Genomic DNA, 16,176 nt, shown 5'->3' with positions numbered 1-16,176 from the left:
AAATAAATGAAGAATGAAAGAAGGAAAGAAAGAAAGAAATTAAGACAGAAATTAAGACAGAAATAAAGAAATGAATGAATGAATAATTAAACAAATAAAAAAATAAATGAAGAAATGAAGAATGAAAGAAAGACAAAAGAATAAAAGAAAGAAAATAAAAAAGAAAGAAATGAAGAAATGAAGAATGAAAGAAAAAATAAAGAGAAAGAAAAGAAAGAAAAGTAAAATAAAAATAAATAAAAGAAAGAAATGAATGATGTAAGAAAGACAGAAAGAATAAAATAAAGAAAAAAAGAAAAAAATGAAAGAAAAAAATGAAGAATGAAAAAAGGGAAAAAAGAAAGAAAAGTAAAAGAAAAAAAATTAAGAAATTAATAATGTAAGAAAGACAGACAGAAAGAATAAAAGAAAGAAAAAAATAAATAAAAGAAAGAAATGAAGAAATGAAGAATGAAAGAAAAACAATTAAAAGAAAGAAAAGAAAGAGAAGTAAAAGAAAAAGAAAAAAATAAAAAAAATAAAAGAAAAATAGAAAGAAAGAGAGAAAGACAGAAAGAAAAAAATGAAGAAAGAAAAAAAATTTAGAGAGAAAGAAAAAATAAAGAAAAGAAAGAAAGAAAGAAAGAAAGAAAGAAATGAGGAATGAAAAAAGAAAGAAAAGTAAAAGAAAGAAATTAAGAAATTAATAATGTAAGAAAGACAGACAGAAAGATTAAAAGAAAGAATAAATAAATAAAAGAAAGAAATTAAGAAATGAAGAATGAAAGAAAAATGTAAAAGAAAGAAAAGAAAGAAAAGTAAAAGAAAAAAGAAAAGAAAGACAGAAAGAAAAAATGAAGAAAGAAAGAAAAAATGAAGAGAGAAAGAAAGATAGAAAGAATGAAAAAAAATGAAGAATAAAAGAAAGACAGAAAGAATAAAAGAAAGAAAGAAAGAAAGAAAGAAAGAAAGAATGACAGAAAGAAAAAAAATGAAGAAAGAAAAAAATTAAGAGAGAAAGAAAAAAGAAAGAAAGAAAAGAAATAAAGAATAAAAGAAAGAAAAAAATAAAAGAAAGAAAGACAGAAAGAAAAAATGACGAAAGAAAGAAAGAAAGAAAATAGGAAAGAAAAGAAGAATGAAAGAAAGACAGAAAGAATAAAAGAATAAAAGAAAGAAAGAAAAATAAAAGAAAGAAAGAAAGAAAGACAGAAAGAAAGAAAAAAATGAAGAAAGAAAGAATGAATGAAAGAAAGAAAGAAAGAAAGAGAAAGAAACAAAGATAGAAATGAAGATAGAAAAAAGAAAGAGAAATAGAAAAAAGAAAGAAATTAAGAAAAAATGAAAAAAGAAAGAAAGAAAAAAAAGAAAAAATGAAGAAAGAAAGAAAAAAAGGGAAAAAAAGATCAGAAAGAATGAATAAGATTAATAAGGTCAAAGGTCTGATATGAAGTACACCTTTATACCTAAAGAGTGGATATTAGTACCTATATTAGTACCTCAAAGGTACATAATGGTACCAATTATACACAACTATACTGTAATGGTACATATTAAGAATTTTTTAAGGGTATTGCCCAGTGACAAAAACCAAGCAGGCAATGTGATGTTAACTTCTAAAACCAAAGGGTTTCCCTCTAATAATGACATCACAATCATTTCACATAACTAACCAGGATGAAACACTCCCAAAATATCCTGTTATTCCAGAGGATCAAATTACATGACAGTCATCGGTCGGGTGTGGAACATGGTTGATGTCTATAACTTGTGTTCATTTTTATAATCTGTGTTATTCTGTATGTGTACCTTAGTCTCACAGTCCAGGAGTTTGATGGATTTCTCCGTCACCTGCAGCAGCATCTCCTGTGTCCAGATTTTGTCTTTGGAGTCCAGCAGTTTTAGCTTCTTAATGGCATCGTCCACCGTGGCGATAGACTCGCTCTTATCCATGATGAAGGTGGACAGATGCTGCACAAACACACAGATTTAAGCTTTAGTTCACATGAAATCAGCATAACGTCATAACACAGATAGTAATAATTTAAGAGCACAATATTTATACTTTTCTATATAAACAGAATTGCACAAAAGTTCACACCCAAATGCACCTGCATGCATGTTTAATTGTTCACATAAACATCTGAGAAGCAGGAAACTCAAAGATCAACACAATCTCATGTTTGTGTGAAATATAAAGATCATATTTGAACGTAGGACACAAAATCCGGTTTCTGATAGTATAGCACGTATATATTCTCATGGCCAGAACACACCTTCACATTGTCTTTATTGTTTGTATGTATATACAGTAAAAAAAGAAGGGTGTTGCGAAACGTTGTTTTAACATCTTTAAACATTTTTTCCATTGTAATCGAATGACTAATCCATGCACACACCTACCTATTATATTTTTATATCCACTTTACTAACCACACCTGCATGTGTATGTTATTGGGTGTGCGGGACGGTGTCAGAACTCACAAAACTATGTGACAAACAATGATCCCGTTCCATGAAATAGAGCAAATTATTCGAAGATGATTCATCCGCAGATTAATTTGTGTTACTGGTTATGTCATTGCAGTGTGATTGTTGTGGATTACAAGGATTATCAAAGTTTATTGACACATCTGATCAGGTTCAACCCAAACTGAGGAGGAAGTAGGAGGTAGTTTAACCAAAATTTATATGCACAATGAAAAGTTAGTAGAGCAATTCCAGTGTTATGATCATGACATTCTCAGTCAAAACTTGAAATATAAATTCTCAGAGAAAGTATTTATTACTACTATATTGACTATGCATGCTATGGGACACATGCTTTTAGGAGACAACACACTTCGTGGCTTCACTATGAAGAACATTTAAGGCACCTTTATTTTTAAGAGATTTAAAGGAACTTAAAAATGTATTTTATTTTAATTTTGGTGTGTGCACTTATGAAAAACAATTTTTAGGACTTGACCATTTTAAAATCTCAACTTTACACTGGAAAATAAACCTTGCATTGGTGTTTAAACCATAAAAAATTGATATCAGTATGCTAATGTTTATTTTGTTTATGGTATTTTTTATTGATCAGTATTGCGATCCTGTTATCTATTGAAAACGTTGTTTAAAAAAAGAAAATCTGTTCATGGGTCAATGACGTGATGTTAATTATTTTGTTTCCGTAATTCAATGTAAAAGGGTTAAAATTTTAAATAAATTTGCAGATTACTTGCATTCATTCTCTTTTTTGAGGACCAAGTCTAAAATTTCATTTTTAAAGAATATTTGGGGGATAATTGCAAAAATGTCAATGTGTTTTTTTTAATGAAAATATAAATATATTATAGTGCTGGGCAAAGATTAATCGGTATTAATCGCATACAAAATAAAACAGATTTTTGGCATATATACAGTATATGTGTAATTATTGTGTATATTTAACCACACACACATACATATATTCATTTTAAATTTGTTTTATTTATGTATATATATATATATATATATATATATATATATATATATATATATATATATATATATATATATATATATATATATATATATATAATAAAATCTCAAAAATCACTTTTATTTTTTGAAAAAAAGTCACTTTTATTTTGTATGCAATTAATCGCGATTAATCTTTGCCTAGCACTAACTCATAAATAAATGTCGAATAAAATATAATCATCTAGTTTAGTGTAAGATTTTTTTACATACATTTTTACATCATTTGTCAAAGATTGTTTAAAAACAGAGCTGTTTTCAGCATATGTCAGGACAAATATTACAAAAACGCATTTACATTTAGAAATAACTCATAAAATAATATTTTTAAAATGATTTTTTATGCTTACATGCCATCAAGGCGAATAAAATATTTAATATTTCTCATTCTTTGGTGCAATTTGCGCTTACACCATTTGACATTTTCAGGTCCATTCAGTCTTAAAGGAACAGTATGTAGGATTGTGGCCAAAACTGGTATTGCAATCACAAAACTTGTGGCTAAAACTGGTACTACAATCACACAACTGGTGGCCAATACACAAAATGACAACATAAACATCAGTTGAGGGCTGCAACTTCACAGCTATCCCAGCACCCATTGGGCAATTAGGGTAATTAACCTGAATCAGTAAAAAAAACTTGACAATGACCCAAAACACTCTAGCAAGCAAATAAAATCCCCCTGGCAGCCAACAGATCATTTTGTCAGTCATTTAGTAATGTACAAGAGCATCACTACACTAAAGGCGGTCAAACACCGGACGAGAAGTGCCGCGCAGCACCATGAATCTAAAAACAGAACACATTATTTTTTGTATGAATGTACGCACACGGGCAGCGCTTGACGGCGGCGTCCGCTGTGACACTGGACGCTGCTCAAATCCCAATCGCGCCACAGAGCCCCACTCACATAGTTTAACATTAAATAACATCATATTTGTCCCAAATCGTTAGCGAATAACATTGGCTGCTAACGTATATTTTGTATTTGGAAGTAGACGCTATCTGCCTAAACTCTCGCTATTTAATGTGCACGTCCGATGTATGATACCTCCAAGTTGTCCTAGACACAACGCTATGCAGCGCGGCACTTCTCGTCCGGTGTGCGACCCCCTTAAGACCTTGTCCAATATCCGATTGAAATCCAATCATATTTAGCACGTGTGAATGGCAAAAAAGACCACATGAACACAAATTTTTACAAATCCATTTCAAGCTACATTCATATGTATTCAAATCCTATTTAAATCACATTTCTATCAATCCAAAATTTTAGTTTTGAACGCTCTGATCGGAATGGGCCTAGCTTTTTACTTATTTCACGTTCTCACACCACGTCAAACGTGAGCACATCAGATGTGGTCGTGCCAGAAGCAAAGTTGTTATTTAGGAAAGAGAGAAAAAATAATTGACAGCACAATTGAGTTTCAATTGCAACAAACCACCATCATTGCGATCATTGTCTGCATTACATCAGCTCATTTGCATTTTAAAGGACACACCCAAAAATGACATATATACAAAGTAGCAATTTTAACATCTTATAATAAATTATCTGTGGGTTATTTTGAGGTAAAACTTCACATACGCACTCTGGTGACACCACTCATTTTACATCTTAAAAAAATCTCATAATAGACCCCTTCACGGTTCACGTCACAGGCGGTTCCCACTGCGCATGTCGGGGTCAGAAAAGTCATTACAGCAGATTGAGTTGCGTATTATTCGGTATCGTCAAAAATGCTTACTTGCGTCGTGGGCTTTGAAAATCAGGTCTTCCGTAACGTTTTCGCGATTCATGCAGAATCTCAAAAACAAAAAAATACAACATCTGCGGCTGCAAGCAATTAACGTGCAGACTGGGACAATGCAAATATCAAAGAGGCTTGTGTTTGTAGTGCTCACTTCATTTGAGGTAAGTCATCATTTTTCAGCTCTGTTAGGTTAAATTATAAAGCCAGGATAGTATAACAGTTTGACCCCATGCTGCGCGCACACCCAATAATCATTCAATGTTTACAAACCTTGAAGGGGTCTATATGACCCCTTTAAAGTTCTTCACAGTGAAATCACAGAAGAACCATTTAGTCAAAGTTTCTTTTAACTCTTTCCCCGCCATTGACGAGATATCTCGTCAATTAAGAGAAAACGCTTCCCCGCCAATGACGAGATTTTCCGTCTTTCCGCAATACCGCTATTATCCACCTAACCCTAACCCTTCCACAACTTTTTAAAACCGGAAGTATTGCCCTATGGCAAGCGGCTGCATGTCCGTGTCTGTTTTAAAGATCGCTCTGAATGGAATCTCTATGAAAAGTCCGTCACAAAAATTGAATTATCTCTGCTTTTTGCTCAAAATATGGTGTTTTTGCAAAAACCTACCCATATTCAAAAGCTGATTGCAAAAGAACCACTAAAGGTAGGATGAAACGTTTTTTTTTTTTGTTTGAAAGCAGAGGGTCTGTTCTTTCATTTGGTATATTGTATGTTTATATATTTAAAGAAGAACATTTTCTGGAAGGCATTAAACTTTTGTGAAAATCATGAAAAACGCTGGCGCTGGCTGGCAACTTTTTTTTAAAACGCTGGCGGTGAAAGAGTTACAGGATTAGTCTATTGTCTTAAAAAAATCCAGATAATTTACTCACCACCATGTCATCCAAAATGTTGATGTCTTTCTTAGTTCAGTCGAGAAGAAATTATGTTTTTTGAAAAAAAACATTCCAGGATTTTTCTCATTTTAATGGACTTTAATGGACCCCAACACTTAACAGTTTTAATTCAGTTTAAAATTGCAGTTTCAAAGGACTCTAAACGATCCCAAATGAGGCATAAGGGTCTTATCTAGCGAAACGATTGTCATTTTTGGCAAGAAAAATAAATAATAAGCACTTTTAAACCACAACTTCTCTTCTTACTCTGCCTGTGTGACGAGCCAGCGCGACTTACGTAATTGCGTAACGACGTTGAAAGGTCACATGTTACATATATGAAACGCACATTTGCGGACCATTTTACACAAGAAACAGACACAAAGACATTAACAATGTCAGAACGGTCCTCTTTCTCCACACTTGTTAACACTGGGGCGTAGTTTCCATACGTCATCCGTGACCTCTTGACGTGATGACGTATTATGTGAGGTCGCGCTGGCGCATCACAGGACCGAAGATAGACGAGAAGTTGTGGTTTAAAAGTGCATAGTTTTTATTTTTCTTGCCAAAAATGACAATCGTTTCGCTACATAAGACCCTTATGCCTCGTTTGAGATCATTTAGACTCCTTTGAAACTGCAATTTTAAACTGCATTAAAACTGTTAAGTGTTGGGGTCCATTAAAGTCCATTAAAAAGAGAAAAATCCTGGAATGTTTTCTCCAAAAAACATAATTTCTTCTCGACTGAACAAAGAAAGACATCAACATTTTGGATGACATGGTGGCACCGTCAAGCACCTTTATTTTAAAGATTGTAGGCCATTTCTCTGTGAATGTGCAAAAACATTAATCAATAAACTAAACTAGACTTTTTTATGTGACAAAATCCTGTAACATGATTTATTTGTTATAACAAAAGTGTGCATAAGTATTTAACACCTGACAGGACTGGAATGGCATCTAGTAACAACTTTAAGTGTGTGTGAGAGAGAGAGAAAAAGAGATAAGCAAGACAATATAGTCTTTACAATAAGAAAAAGGTGAAAAAACAATAAAAGGTTTTAGACCAGAACAAAGTCCAACAGATTCCGGATCGGATCAAAGTGCTGTAAGATTAGCACACAGCTGAAACCTGACGTTATGAGGTTCTTTCAGGTTGCGGTGCGCAAATGCACGAAGGTGTTTCCTTTATCCAAGAGGACTATTGAACTAATATAGGTTATGGAACACCGATTGCGTTATCTCAGTTAAATAAAGTCATTGTCTAACTGTGCCCTGATAAATCTCTGCTGTGATCAAGTGACTTAATAGCTTTATTACGATATCAAGTCATCAAATGAGTCACATTAAATATTAACCCAAACGCTTGTCAAACTAGCAAAAGGTTCAGCTGATCGAAGAGCTTGACGATTGCGAGAGGAAACCGAATTAAAGCTTCAAGACAAAAGAAACTTTTGCATCTCACTTACCTGGACGTGGTACTGCGACATCTCCTGCATGATGACATTTGAGTTGGAGTATTTCTTTCGTTGCTCTGTAACGCACAAATAAAAATAATAGTCTTAACTTATTGTACCAAAGCAAATATCACAGTCAGTTCCTCGTACATCAAGCAATTTTTAAAGTTTGCGAATGATGGATAGTTTTACGCTAAAATAAACAACCACACAGATTCAAAAAGACTAACCTGGATAGTGCCACATTTTTGGTGTAAGAGTACACGTTAGATGACTTAAGCGTAAGGTTTCATGTACACAAACAGAAGAGAGGTATGAAACAGCAGTCAACGTTAGCGTCCGTTCTATAAAAGTCCAAAGCAAACATGAGGCTCCAATACGGATATCAAAGAGCAGCAATAAAACGCGCCGGTGGTTTGTTGTTTATGAGTCAGATGACGAAGCAACAATTTCTATTTAAAACAAAAACTACTTTAAAATAACTATTTCATAACAAAAATAAAACATTAATTTGTCTACCTACAGAAGCGAGGAATTCAAATCCTATAAATCTGTGTTAAACACCTCCATGGTCTCCCATATAAAATCAATCGGCTTCCAGCAGATATCCGAATTGAAGGACTCTCAAACAAGAAATGCTCTGATAGGAATTGTGCTTCACCTGTCCCTTTAATCCAAGGTCAAAGGTCAAACCGTGTTTTATTCTCATAAACCCTTCCTCTTCCAGTCCAAGTTTTCAATAGCATATCGCTTTAGTTGTTTTACAACCGCCCTATAAATCAGCGCTGCACAAAACATTCAGATTAATGTTGAAACAGAATAACACTCGTTTCGGGTTTGGTTTCATTTTAATATCAACTTTAAACTCTTAAAAATGGACACAAAAAGGCTCTCAAGATAACAATCTATAATGCACAAGACTTCTCTATTTGCTCTCCATTACATCTCAGATGGTGTCGACTCTCTGCTAACAGTTCATTTGAGGTGTTTTATCATATTCGGTTTAGTTCAAAACAGGCTTATCAAAGCAAATACTGAAACATGCTTTAGTTCAGTATTCATTTCAAAGTATTCTCTGAGGTATAGTTATTGATCATTCATGAATACGGAAAGAAAAGTCATAATGTTTTATTTAAAAATAAAACGGCATGACAAAAGGACAACCAGCAGAATACGACAAAAAACATTGGGTAACATGCAATAAATAACATAACAAGATGTGCACACTCCTATAAATATTTTTTCATACCTTGTAAAGTTTATATTTTTGTGTATATATGGAATTTTTATTGTTCATGTTGGCGCCAATAGCCAAATGCGCTGTGTGTAGACATGTTGTGCAATATCGCTTGGGGCAAAACTTGAAGGGACATTCTTCACTAGAGTTAAACATTTGTGGCCCTATTTTAACAATCTAAGCGCACAGCGCAACGTCTAAATGGGCGTGTCCGAATCCACTTTTGCTAATTTAATGACGGGAAAAATGGTTTGTGCGCCGAGCGCATGGTCGAAAAGGGTTGAGTCTCAGCTCTCATCCCCTTTAAAAGCCAGTTGCGCTGACGCTATGTTTAATCCCTATTTAGATGACGGACTTTGTAAACTGAAAAACTAAGCGGAGGAAGGACATCCCCAGTTTAAGATTAATGTTAAATAATTGTGTTGTTTTTCACTTGTATAGAAACTCAATAATAATCTTTTACATTTGAATGATTTAATCTTTCATATTTAAAAGCGTTTTTGTGCTGCTGCGCATGCATGTATGTGATAAGCAAACCCGCGTTGTCGTCCCGTTTATAGGTGCAAATTACTAATGCGCTCTTTAAATAACTAAAAACATATTGCGCCATTGACTTTATGGAGTTTTTGTTGGTCAATGGCGTAGTCTATTTTAGTTGCCTCAAAATAGCAACACACCAACAATGCGCCTGAACACACCTCGTTTTCAGAACAGAACGCTCATGGGCGCAAAAGGGGGTGCAAATGCATTTGCTATTTAAACAACGTGGCGCTAAACGTGAAAATGATAATTGCGCAGGGTGGAAACCAGCAAAAGACACTTGCGTTGCGCATTGCGCTGCATTGCGCCGGGTGTAAGATAGAGCCCTTGATTTTTACTGTTTTGGAATCCATTCAGCTGATCTCCGGGACTGGCGCTTGCACTTTTAGCATAGCTTAGCATAATCCATTGAATCTGATTAGACCATTAGCATCGCACTCAAAAATAACCAAAGAGATTTAAAATTTTTCCTATTTAAAAGTTGACTCTTCTGTAGTTACACTGTGTACTAAGACCAACAAAATTTTTTAAGTTGTAATCTCCTTGGCCGATATGGTTAGGAACTATACTCTCATTCTAGCGTAATAATCAAGGACTTTGCTGCCGTAACAGGTGGCGCAATGATATTACGCAGCGAGTTTTTAAACAGGAAAAATCGAAACTTGCTCGAAACTTTTTGGTCATTTCTGAGCACGATGCTAATGGTCTAATCAGATTCAATGGATTGTGCTAAGCTAAGCTAAAAGTGGTACCGCCAGACCCGGAGATCGGCTGAATGGATTCCAAAACAGTAAAAATCTAATGTTTAACTCTAGGGTAGCTGGAAAATGAGTATATTTTTTTAAAAAGTGGAGTGTCCCTTTAAGTTTGGGACCCAGCTGGTGGTCTTTCTCTGACTTCCTTACCCCATTTATTTCTTTATATATTTTATTAGATTTAATATTTTATCCCTCACCTAGCACCTAATAATATTTCCCCTGTTTGCTTTCTGATATTGTATTATTGTATGTTTCTTGACTTACATATAATGCTTTTGCAATATTGTAAGTACACATCATTGTGCCAATAAATTACAGTACCTTTAAATGAAAAACCAAATTAAATTGACAGAGAGAGAGAGAGACAAAGAGAGAGAGAGAGAGAGTGAGTGAGTGTGAAAAAGAGAGAGAGAGAGATCGGGTCATCTCTCTCTCTCTCAGGTTAAGTGACCAGAGCTAATCATTACCTCTTACTGAACATGTTGTTATCAGCTGTTGTGAGAAGATCAGATATCAGTTACATTTTCACACCCCACATTTATCTCTCTCTCTCTCTCTCTCTCTCTATCTCAACAGGAAGTCTTCTTCACACTCTTGTCCTCTCTTCCTGTTGGATGGAGAGAGTTTTAAACCGTAACGTGGTGGTTTTGGTCTATGGGTGTCTTTGTGAAAGTCGAGCTGCGCACATGCGTTATTCATGCTTGACATTTACTCCAAACGCCTCACAGCATGTCGACAGGTTTCATCTAGAGATGGCCAAACACGTACGGGCCGAAGCTCAGTCTCCTAGCCGGATTATGGGTCAACGATGATTGTTCTGTTAACAGAATGATTGTTCGATGATTGTTCTGTTTTGTCATAAATTAACAGAACGATGATTGTTCTGTTAATTTAACTTTAGAGATTAAAACTACTGCATATTGAATGTATTAATATATTAACAATTGTGTCAACTGTTTTAGATTTTTATGACAAAAAACGAGACAAAGTTTATACAGGTGATACATTTCTGCATCACTAGGATAACAAAAATAAAGACTTGTTTTTTTGAAAACTCCACCTGGTGGGCCAAGTTGACAATCCCACCCGAAAATCACACAAATGCTAAAGTGGAGCTGTTGCTGCCTTTTTGGGCTAATCAGGATGCTGATCTTAGGGCCGTTTACATGAAAACATTTTCAACCAAGAAGGTTTTAGCTGTTGACAACAGTGTTTTTGGGTCCTGAAAACGCAAACTTTTGTAAATGTTTTAAAGTTTTAAAGTGCAAGATTGTGAAAACGACACTGGTATTGTTTATTGTGTTACCGACACAAATCTGACGCCATGTGCAGGTGTTTACTGTATTTTGTCTACAGGCATGTGCGAGTACTTCACAACCATAACATCAATGGCGGTCTATAAAACAATGTTAGTGCTACTCAAGCTACTGAGTTTATTAAAGAAGTACTCCATTTTCTTTAAAAGAATCCAGATAATTTACTCACCACCATGTCATCCAAAATGTTGATATCTTTCTTTGTTCAGTCGAGAAGAAATTATGTTTTTTGAGTAAAACTTTCCAGGATTTTTCTCATTTTAATGGACTTTAATGGACCCCAACACTTAACAGTTTTAATGCAGTTTAAAACTGCAGTTTTTGGCAAGAAAAATTAAAAATATGCACTTTTAAACCACATCCTCTCGTCTTCCTCCGGTCGTGTGACGTGCCAGTGCGACCTTACGTAATACATCATCACGTCAAGAGGTCACGGATGACGTATGCGAAACTACGCCCCAGTGTTTACAAGTGTGGAGAAAGAGGACTGTTCCGAGTTGTTGTATAGCGGAGGAAAAAGTGTTTTAAAAGTGCATATTTTTTATTTTTCTTGCCAAAAATGGCAATCGTTTCGCTACATAAGACCCTTATGCCTCGTTTGGGATCGTTTAGAGTCCTTTGAAACTGCAATTTTAAACTGCATTAAAACTGTTACGTGTTGGGGTCCATTAAAATGAGAAAAATGCTAGAATGTTTTCCTCAAAAAACATAATTTCTTCTCGACTGAACAAAGAAAGACATTTACATTTTGGATGACATGGTGGTGAGTAAATTATCTGGATTTTTTTTTTAAGAAAATTGACTAATCCTTTAACGCTTTTTCAGCAAAGCTAAAAACAAAATTTTGCCACTTTGGTCACTCATTTCATAAACCTACCTCATCGTATGTCCAAACAAAGTTGCTCAATGCATTTGCCGCCAATACTCTTAATGCATATGTGTGCAGGCTTGTATTGTTTCTTTACAAAGCAACATCGCCATCTACTGGCCTGGCGCGCATAATAACAGCGTTTTTAGTTGATTTCGCATTTAGTAACTTTGGTGTAAATGTGCAATTTTTGTAAAATCGCATTTGAAAACCTGAAGTTTTTTACTACACCGTTGTTATGTACACGTAGCCTAAATGTTTTGAAATGTTTTGAAAACACAACAAAGCTACAGTGTTCACACTTACTGGGGAAAGTTTCCAAGCTGAAGGCCATGTACAGTATTACAAAATTAACAGCCTGTTAAAATTCTCTCCAGTGGAAACATGTGACCCTTAAACACAAACAAATTCACACTCACATATGCATTACGTCAGGTAAACCGCCGTCCTGAGGTGACTGCTGTGGTTCTGAGTAATGTAATCGGTCTCACCTCTCTGTCACTCACCGTCTCTCAACTGTCTGTCTGTCTCAATTTCAATATTGTCATGACAGAAACTATAGATTTTTACTGCCGTTTACAGTTTACAGCTGCATACAGTATGAATAGCATTTACAAACAGCAAATTTAAGATGTGTGTAGTACAAAATCAAATCTCTTAGTATTCACTAACATGTATAACATTCTGACATAATATTGTAAGAATTCTTACATAAGACTTTATTTTTTATTTATAATTTATAATTTACAGTTTAATAAGACATCAAAAGTGCACTTACTACTACTATCCAAATTCTTTAATCCATAACATCCATAGTTACAATCGCACACTTTCTGTTTCCATTGAGGCTAAACAACCTCTTCACTAACCATCACCTGACATGATGTTGTCATGCCAGCCGGCTCTGGTATCCCATCCCGAAACAGGAAATACAGGGAAAGCGACAAGCAACGAGCAACAAACTTCCAAACAATCACAAATTTACATGCCTAAGACTTTCTCAAAACTGTATGGTACAGTAATATATGTAATAAATCAGGTTTATACTTATGAGAGTGGTTTTTAGCACATTGCTACATGGTTGTAAGAGTCCCTGGGTTCTTTGTACTAAAAGTCAACATGTTGTCGCAAAGTTTTAATTTCCTGCCACCGGCACAGATCCCAGACTATCAAAACCTCAATATAAAACTAGATTATGATACTACCGTACATTTGTGTTTTGAGGTGTCAGCGTAATTCATAAAAACAACCTACATCTGTCTAAGCGAGTGAATCCTAATAGCACATTTATCTCTTTCTCTCATTATAATCTGATAGAAGTCTGATAAGGGTGTGTGATCCGAAGCATTTGCATAGCCCGTCTGCAAGCATGAACTGTGTAATAGATGGGAGATTTTTTTGCATGGGCTGGTTTGGAGAGGGCTGATGGGAAATGGAGGGCAGGAAACAATCAAACCAAACCACAAGATCGGATTTAAAGGAGCGGCATGGTGCATGTGTGCAATAGGGTTCACTGAATCTGTGTGCATTTGCGCTCCCCTGGTAGGGAAGTGTATCTTCCCATGGGTCAGTGTCAGTGTTCAGTACACACAAAAACATCAAAACATGTTGTGGCTGCGATGCAAGACATAGGTGCACATGGATGAACCTATCATAGCCCATCAAATGCATGGGCTAGTTATATTTTATCATTAAATGAAAATAAAAAATCTCCTTGGCTGTATCTTATTTAGCTCCTTAGCTCCCGAGGTTGTGACTCGTGTATATCGTGTACGCAGGTTCGGGCACTGGTAAGGGCTCTAGTTTACTTCACATAAGTGGCGGCTGGTGACTGCTCATCCGAAGGGCGTAAATTCAAAATATGTGTTCGGAGTGTCGTTAGTTAACTTCAAATTCAAGGAACTTTCAAGGACTTTGCAGGTCCAATACCCTCAAATTCAAGGACTAAATGTTGGGACACATTTCAAGTGAGAGCAAGGTTACATTGTGTTACCTTTTAAGATACATTGTTACAGTTCCCTTTTGAGGGAACTCGCGCTGCGTCACTGCGGTGACACTTTGGGGACGCCTCCAGGGGTAAGTGCGTCTGAATGTGTATATCAAATTCAACCAATGGTGAGGCTTAACGACAAAGACAGGGTGACACGGGAGCCAGGAAGTATATCACTATCTGAAATATTGCCAAAGACTGCGTTACAGGGACGCAGGCAGTATGGCAAGGGAGAAGCAGCGTCTCGTTCCCTTCTCAGGGAACAACAGTTACATACGTAACCCGAGACGTTTTCATGTGTCAAACACAACTTTGCAAAAAAAGCATTTTGGTATGAATCAAGATTCACATACAGTACAGAAGATATAAAAATTTAAAGCGAACAGTTTAGCACGTGTGCTTAAAAAGTCTAGAATTTTTATGATATTATCCTACACTACACAGGGAATAATATGGATTTTTCCAGAAAACTTCTTGCATAAAATAGATTCAAGCACTTTCAATGACCTGTATCTATGCATATATATTTTCAAAAACATGAGTTTTTTCCCCCAAAAAAAGGATTTCAAGGACCCGTGGGAACCCTGTTAAAACAAAAAAAATGTTTGTCTTTATAAAAGTTCTGTCGCATTTTGAGTTTATTGAGTTGGCTCTCATGATTTTGGTTGGAGAGCTTCAGAAAAGGTCACATGATTTTCGGTATGAAAACATAGTGACCATCATTGCTCATTGGTGTTTGTGTTGCATTGTGGTATTTTTGGAGAACAAACGTCCAGTGCACTTTTTGGGGAACGAACGTTCCAGACGGCCCTTAAATTGACTTCCTGATCAGTGCTCTGACTACTAAACAAAGAAGTGGATTGAGGCACAGCCATTGTCAATATGCAACCACCAATAAATTAATTTAATTTATTTCTATAGTGCTTTTCGGCATTGTTGCAAAGCATTTTTTCTATACGGTTTACATTAGCAATGGAAGAAAAATAAATTGATAACAACTACAAGAACACCCTAGCAACCACCTAGCACCACCTAGCAACCATGGATAACACTTTAGATACTAATGAAAATAAATTAGCAATGACTTGGTTAAAATTATGAACATCATTGTGGCAAGTTTTCCAATGATAACATACATACATTTTTAAGGTAAAGGTAAGTTCAAGGCAACGGTATAGTAAAGTAAAGGCATAATATTGTTAATAACAAACAACTTTTTACAGTCAACATTATTTATAAATATTATCTAAGTTGTTACTATCTCTGCCTAAGTTATTACAGGTTATAAAACAATAAGGCACTGAACAAAGGTAAGGTGGTTGACCTGGTAAAGTATTTTAAGGACAGAACTCTTGACTTTCTTTTAATGCATTTAATGCGTGTTACGTTTACTTCTCTTGTTTTAATCTCAAAGCCTCTTTTATGTTCAAGTCAGACCAGGTTGAGCACACGCCCCCTTTTCCAGACACACCCGGCCGGGCACAGAGACAGACTTTGTGTAAAGTTAGATCCAGACACACGTACATGCATGGGTACCATGACTACAGCCATACCATAAACATCCAGCTTCATGGTTTCGTATGTTCATCTACAGTCACCGTGAAATTCAGCATTCATAACTCATGAAGTCCATTTTTGTACACACAACAACAAGGCGTGTGGTACAGCACTTTTAAGCACTTCACATTCAACATTAGTGCTTTTATAAAAGTTTCTTTTGTGTAACAACAGCAAAAGTTTTCCATCTCATATTTCAAAATATCCTGACATACTCATTTGATAGGCAAATATCTAATTGGTATGGTTTAGCTGAATCACATTTATATAATAGATCGGCCACTATATGTGTGTGTGTGTGTCAGATGCATA

General features: G+C 35.3%; 1 protein-coding gene across 3 annotated transcripts in view; it reads right to left on the bottom strand.

Annotated features, from left to right (window-relative positions):
- The window catches only part of eps8l2 (EPS8 signaling adaptor L2), a 44,440-nt gene that overhangs the window by 13,012 nt on the left and 15,252 nt on the right, over positions 1–16,176 (bottom strand). For 2 of the 3 annotated variants that reach the window (XM_065277481.2, XM_065277482.2), the window contains 2 exons: positions 7,611–7,675; positions 1,789–1,950 (listed from right to left, as the gene is read on the bottom strand). In XM_065277481.2, coding sequence (XP_065133553.1) covers positions 1,789–1,950; positions 7,611–7,675 — 227 coding nt within the window. Of the gene's footprint in view, positions 1–1,788; positions 1,951–7,610; positions 7,676–7,828; positions 8,156–16,176 lie in introns of those variants that run through there. The other variant, XM_065277483.2, reaches the window with a different exon arrangement.

Source organism: Paramisgurnus dabryanus, chromosome 23 (assembly GCF_030506205.2).
Source record: "Paramisgurnus dabryanus chromosome 23, PD_genome_1.1, whole genome shotgun sequence".
Taxonomy (NCBI): domain Eukaryota; kingdom Metazoa; phylum Chordata; class Actinopteri; order Cypriniformes; family Cobitidae; genus Paramisgurnus; species Paramisgurnus dabryanus.
This window is presented reverse-complemented; position numbering and strand designations above follow the sequence as displayed.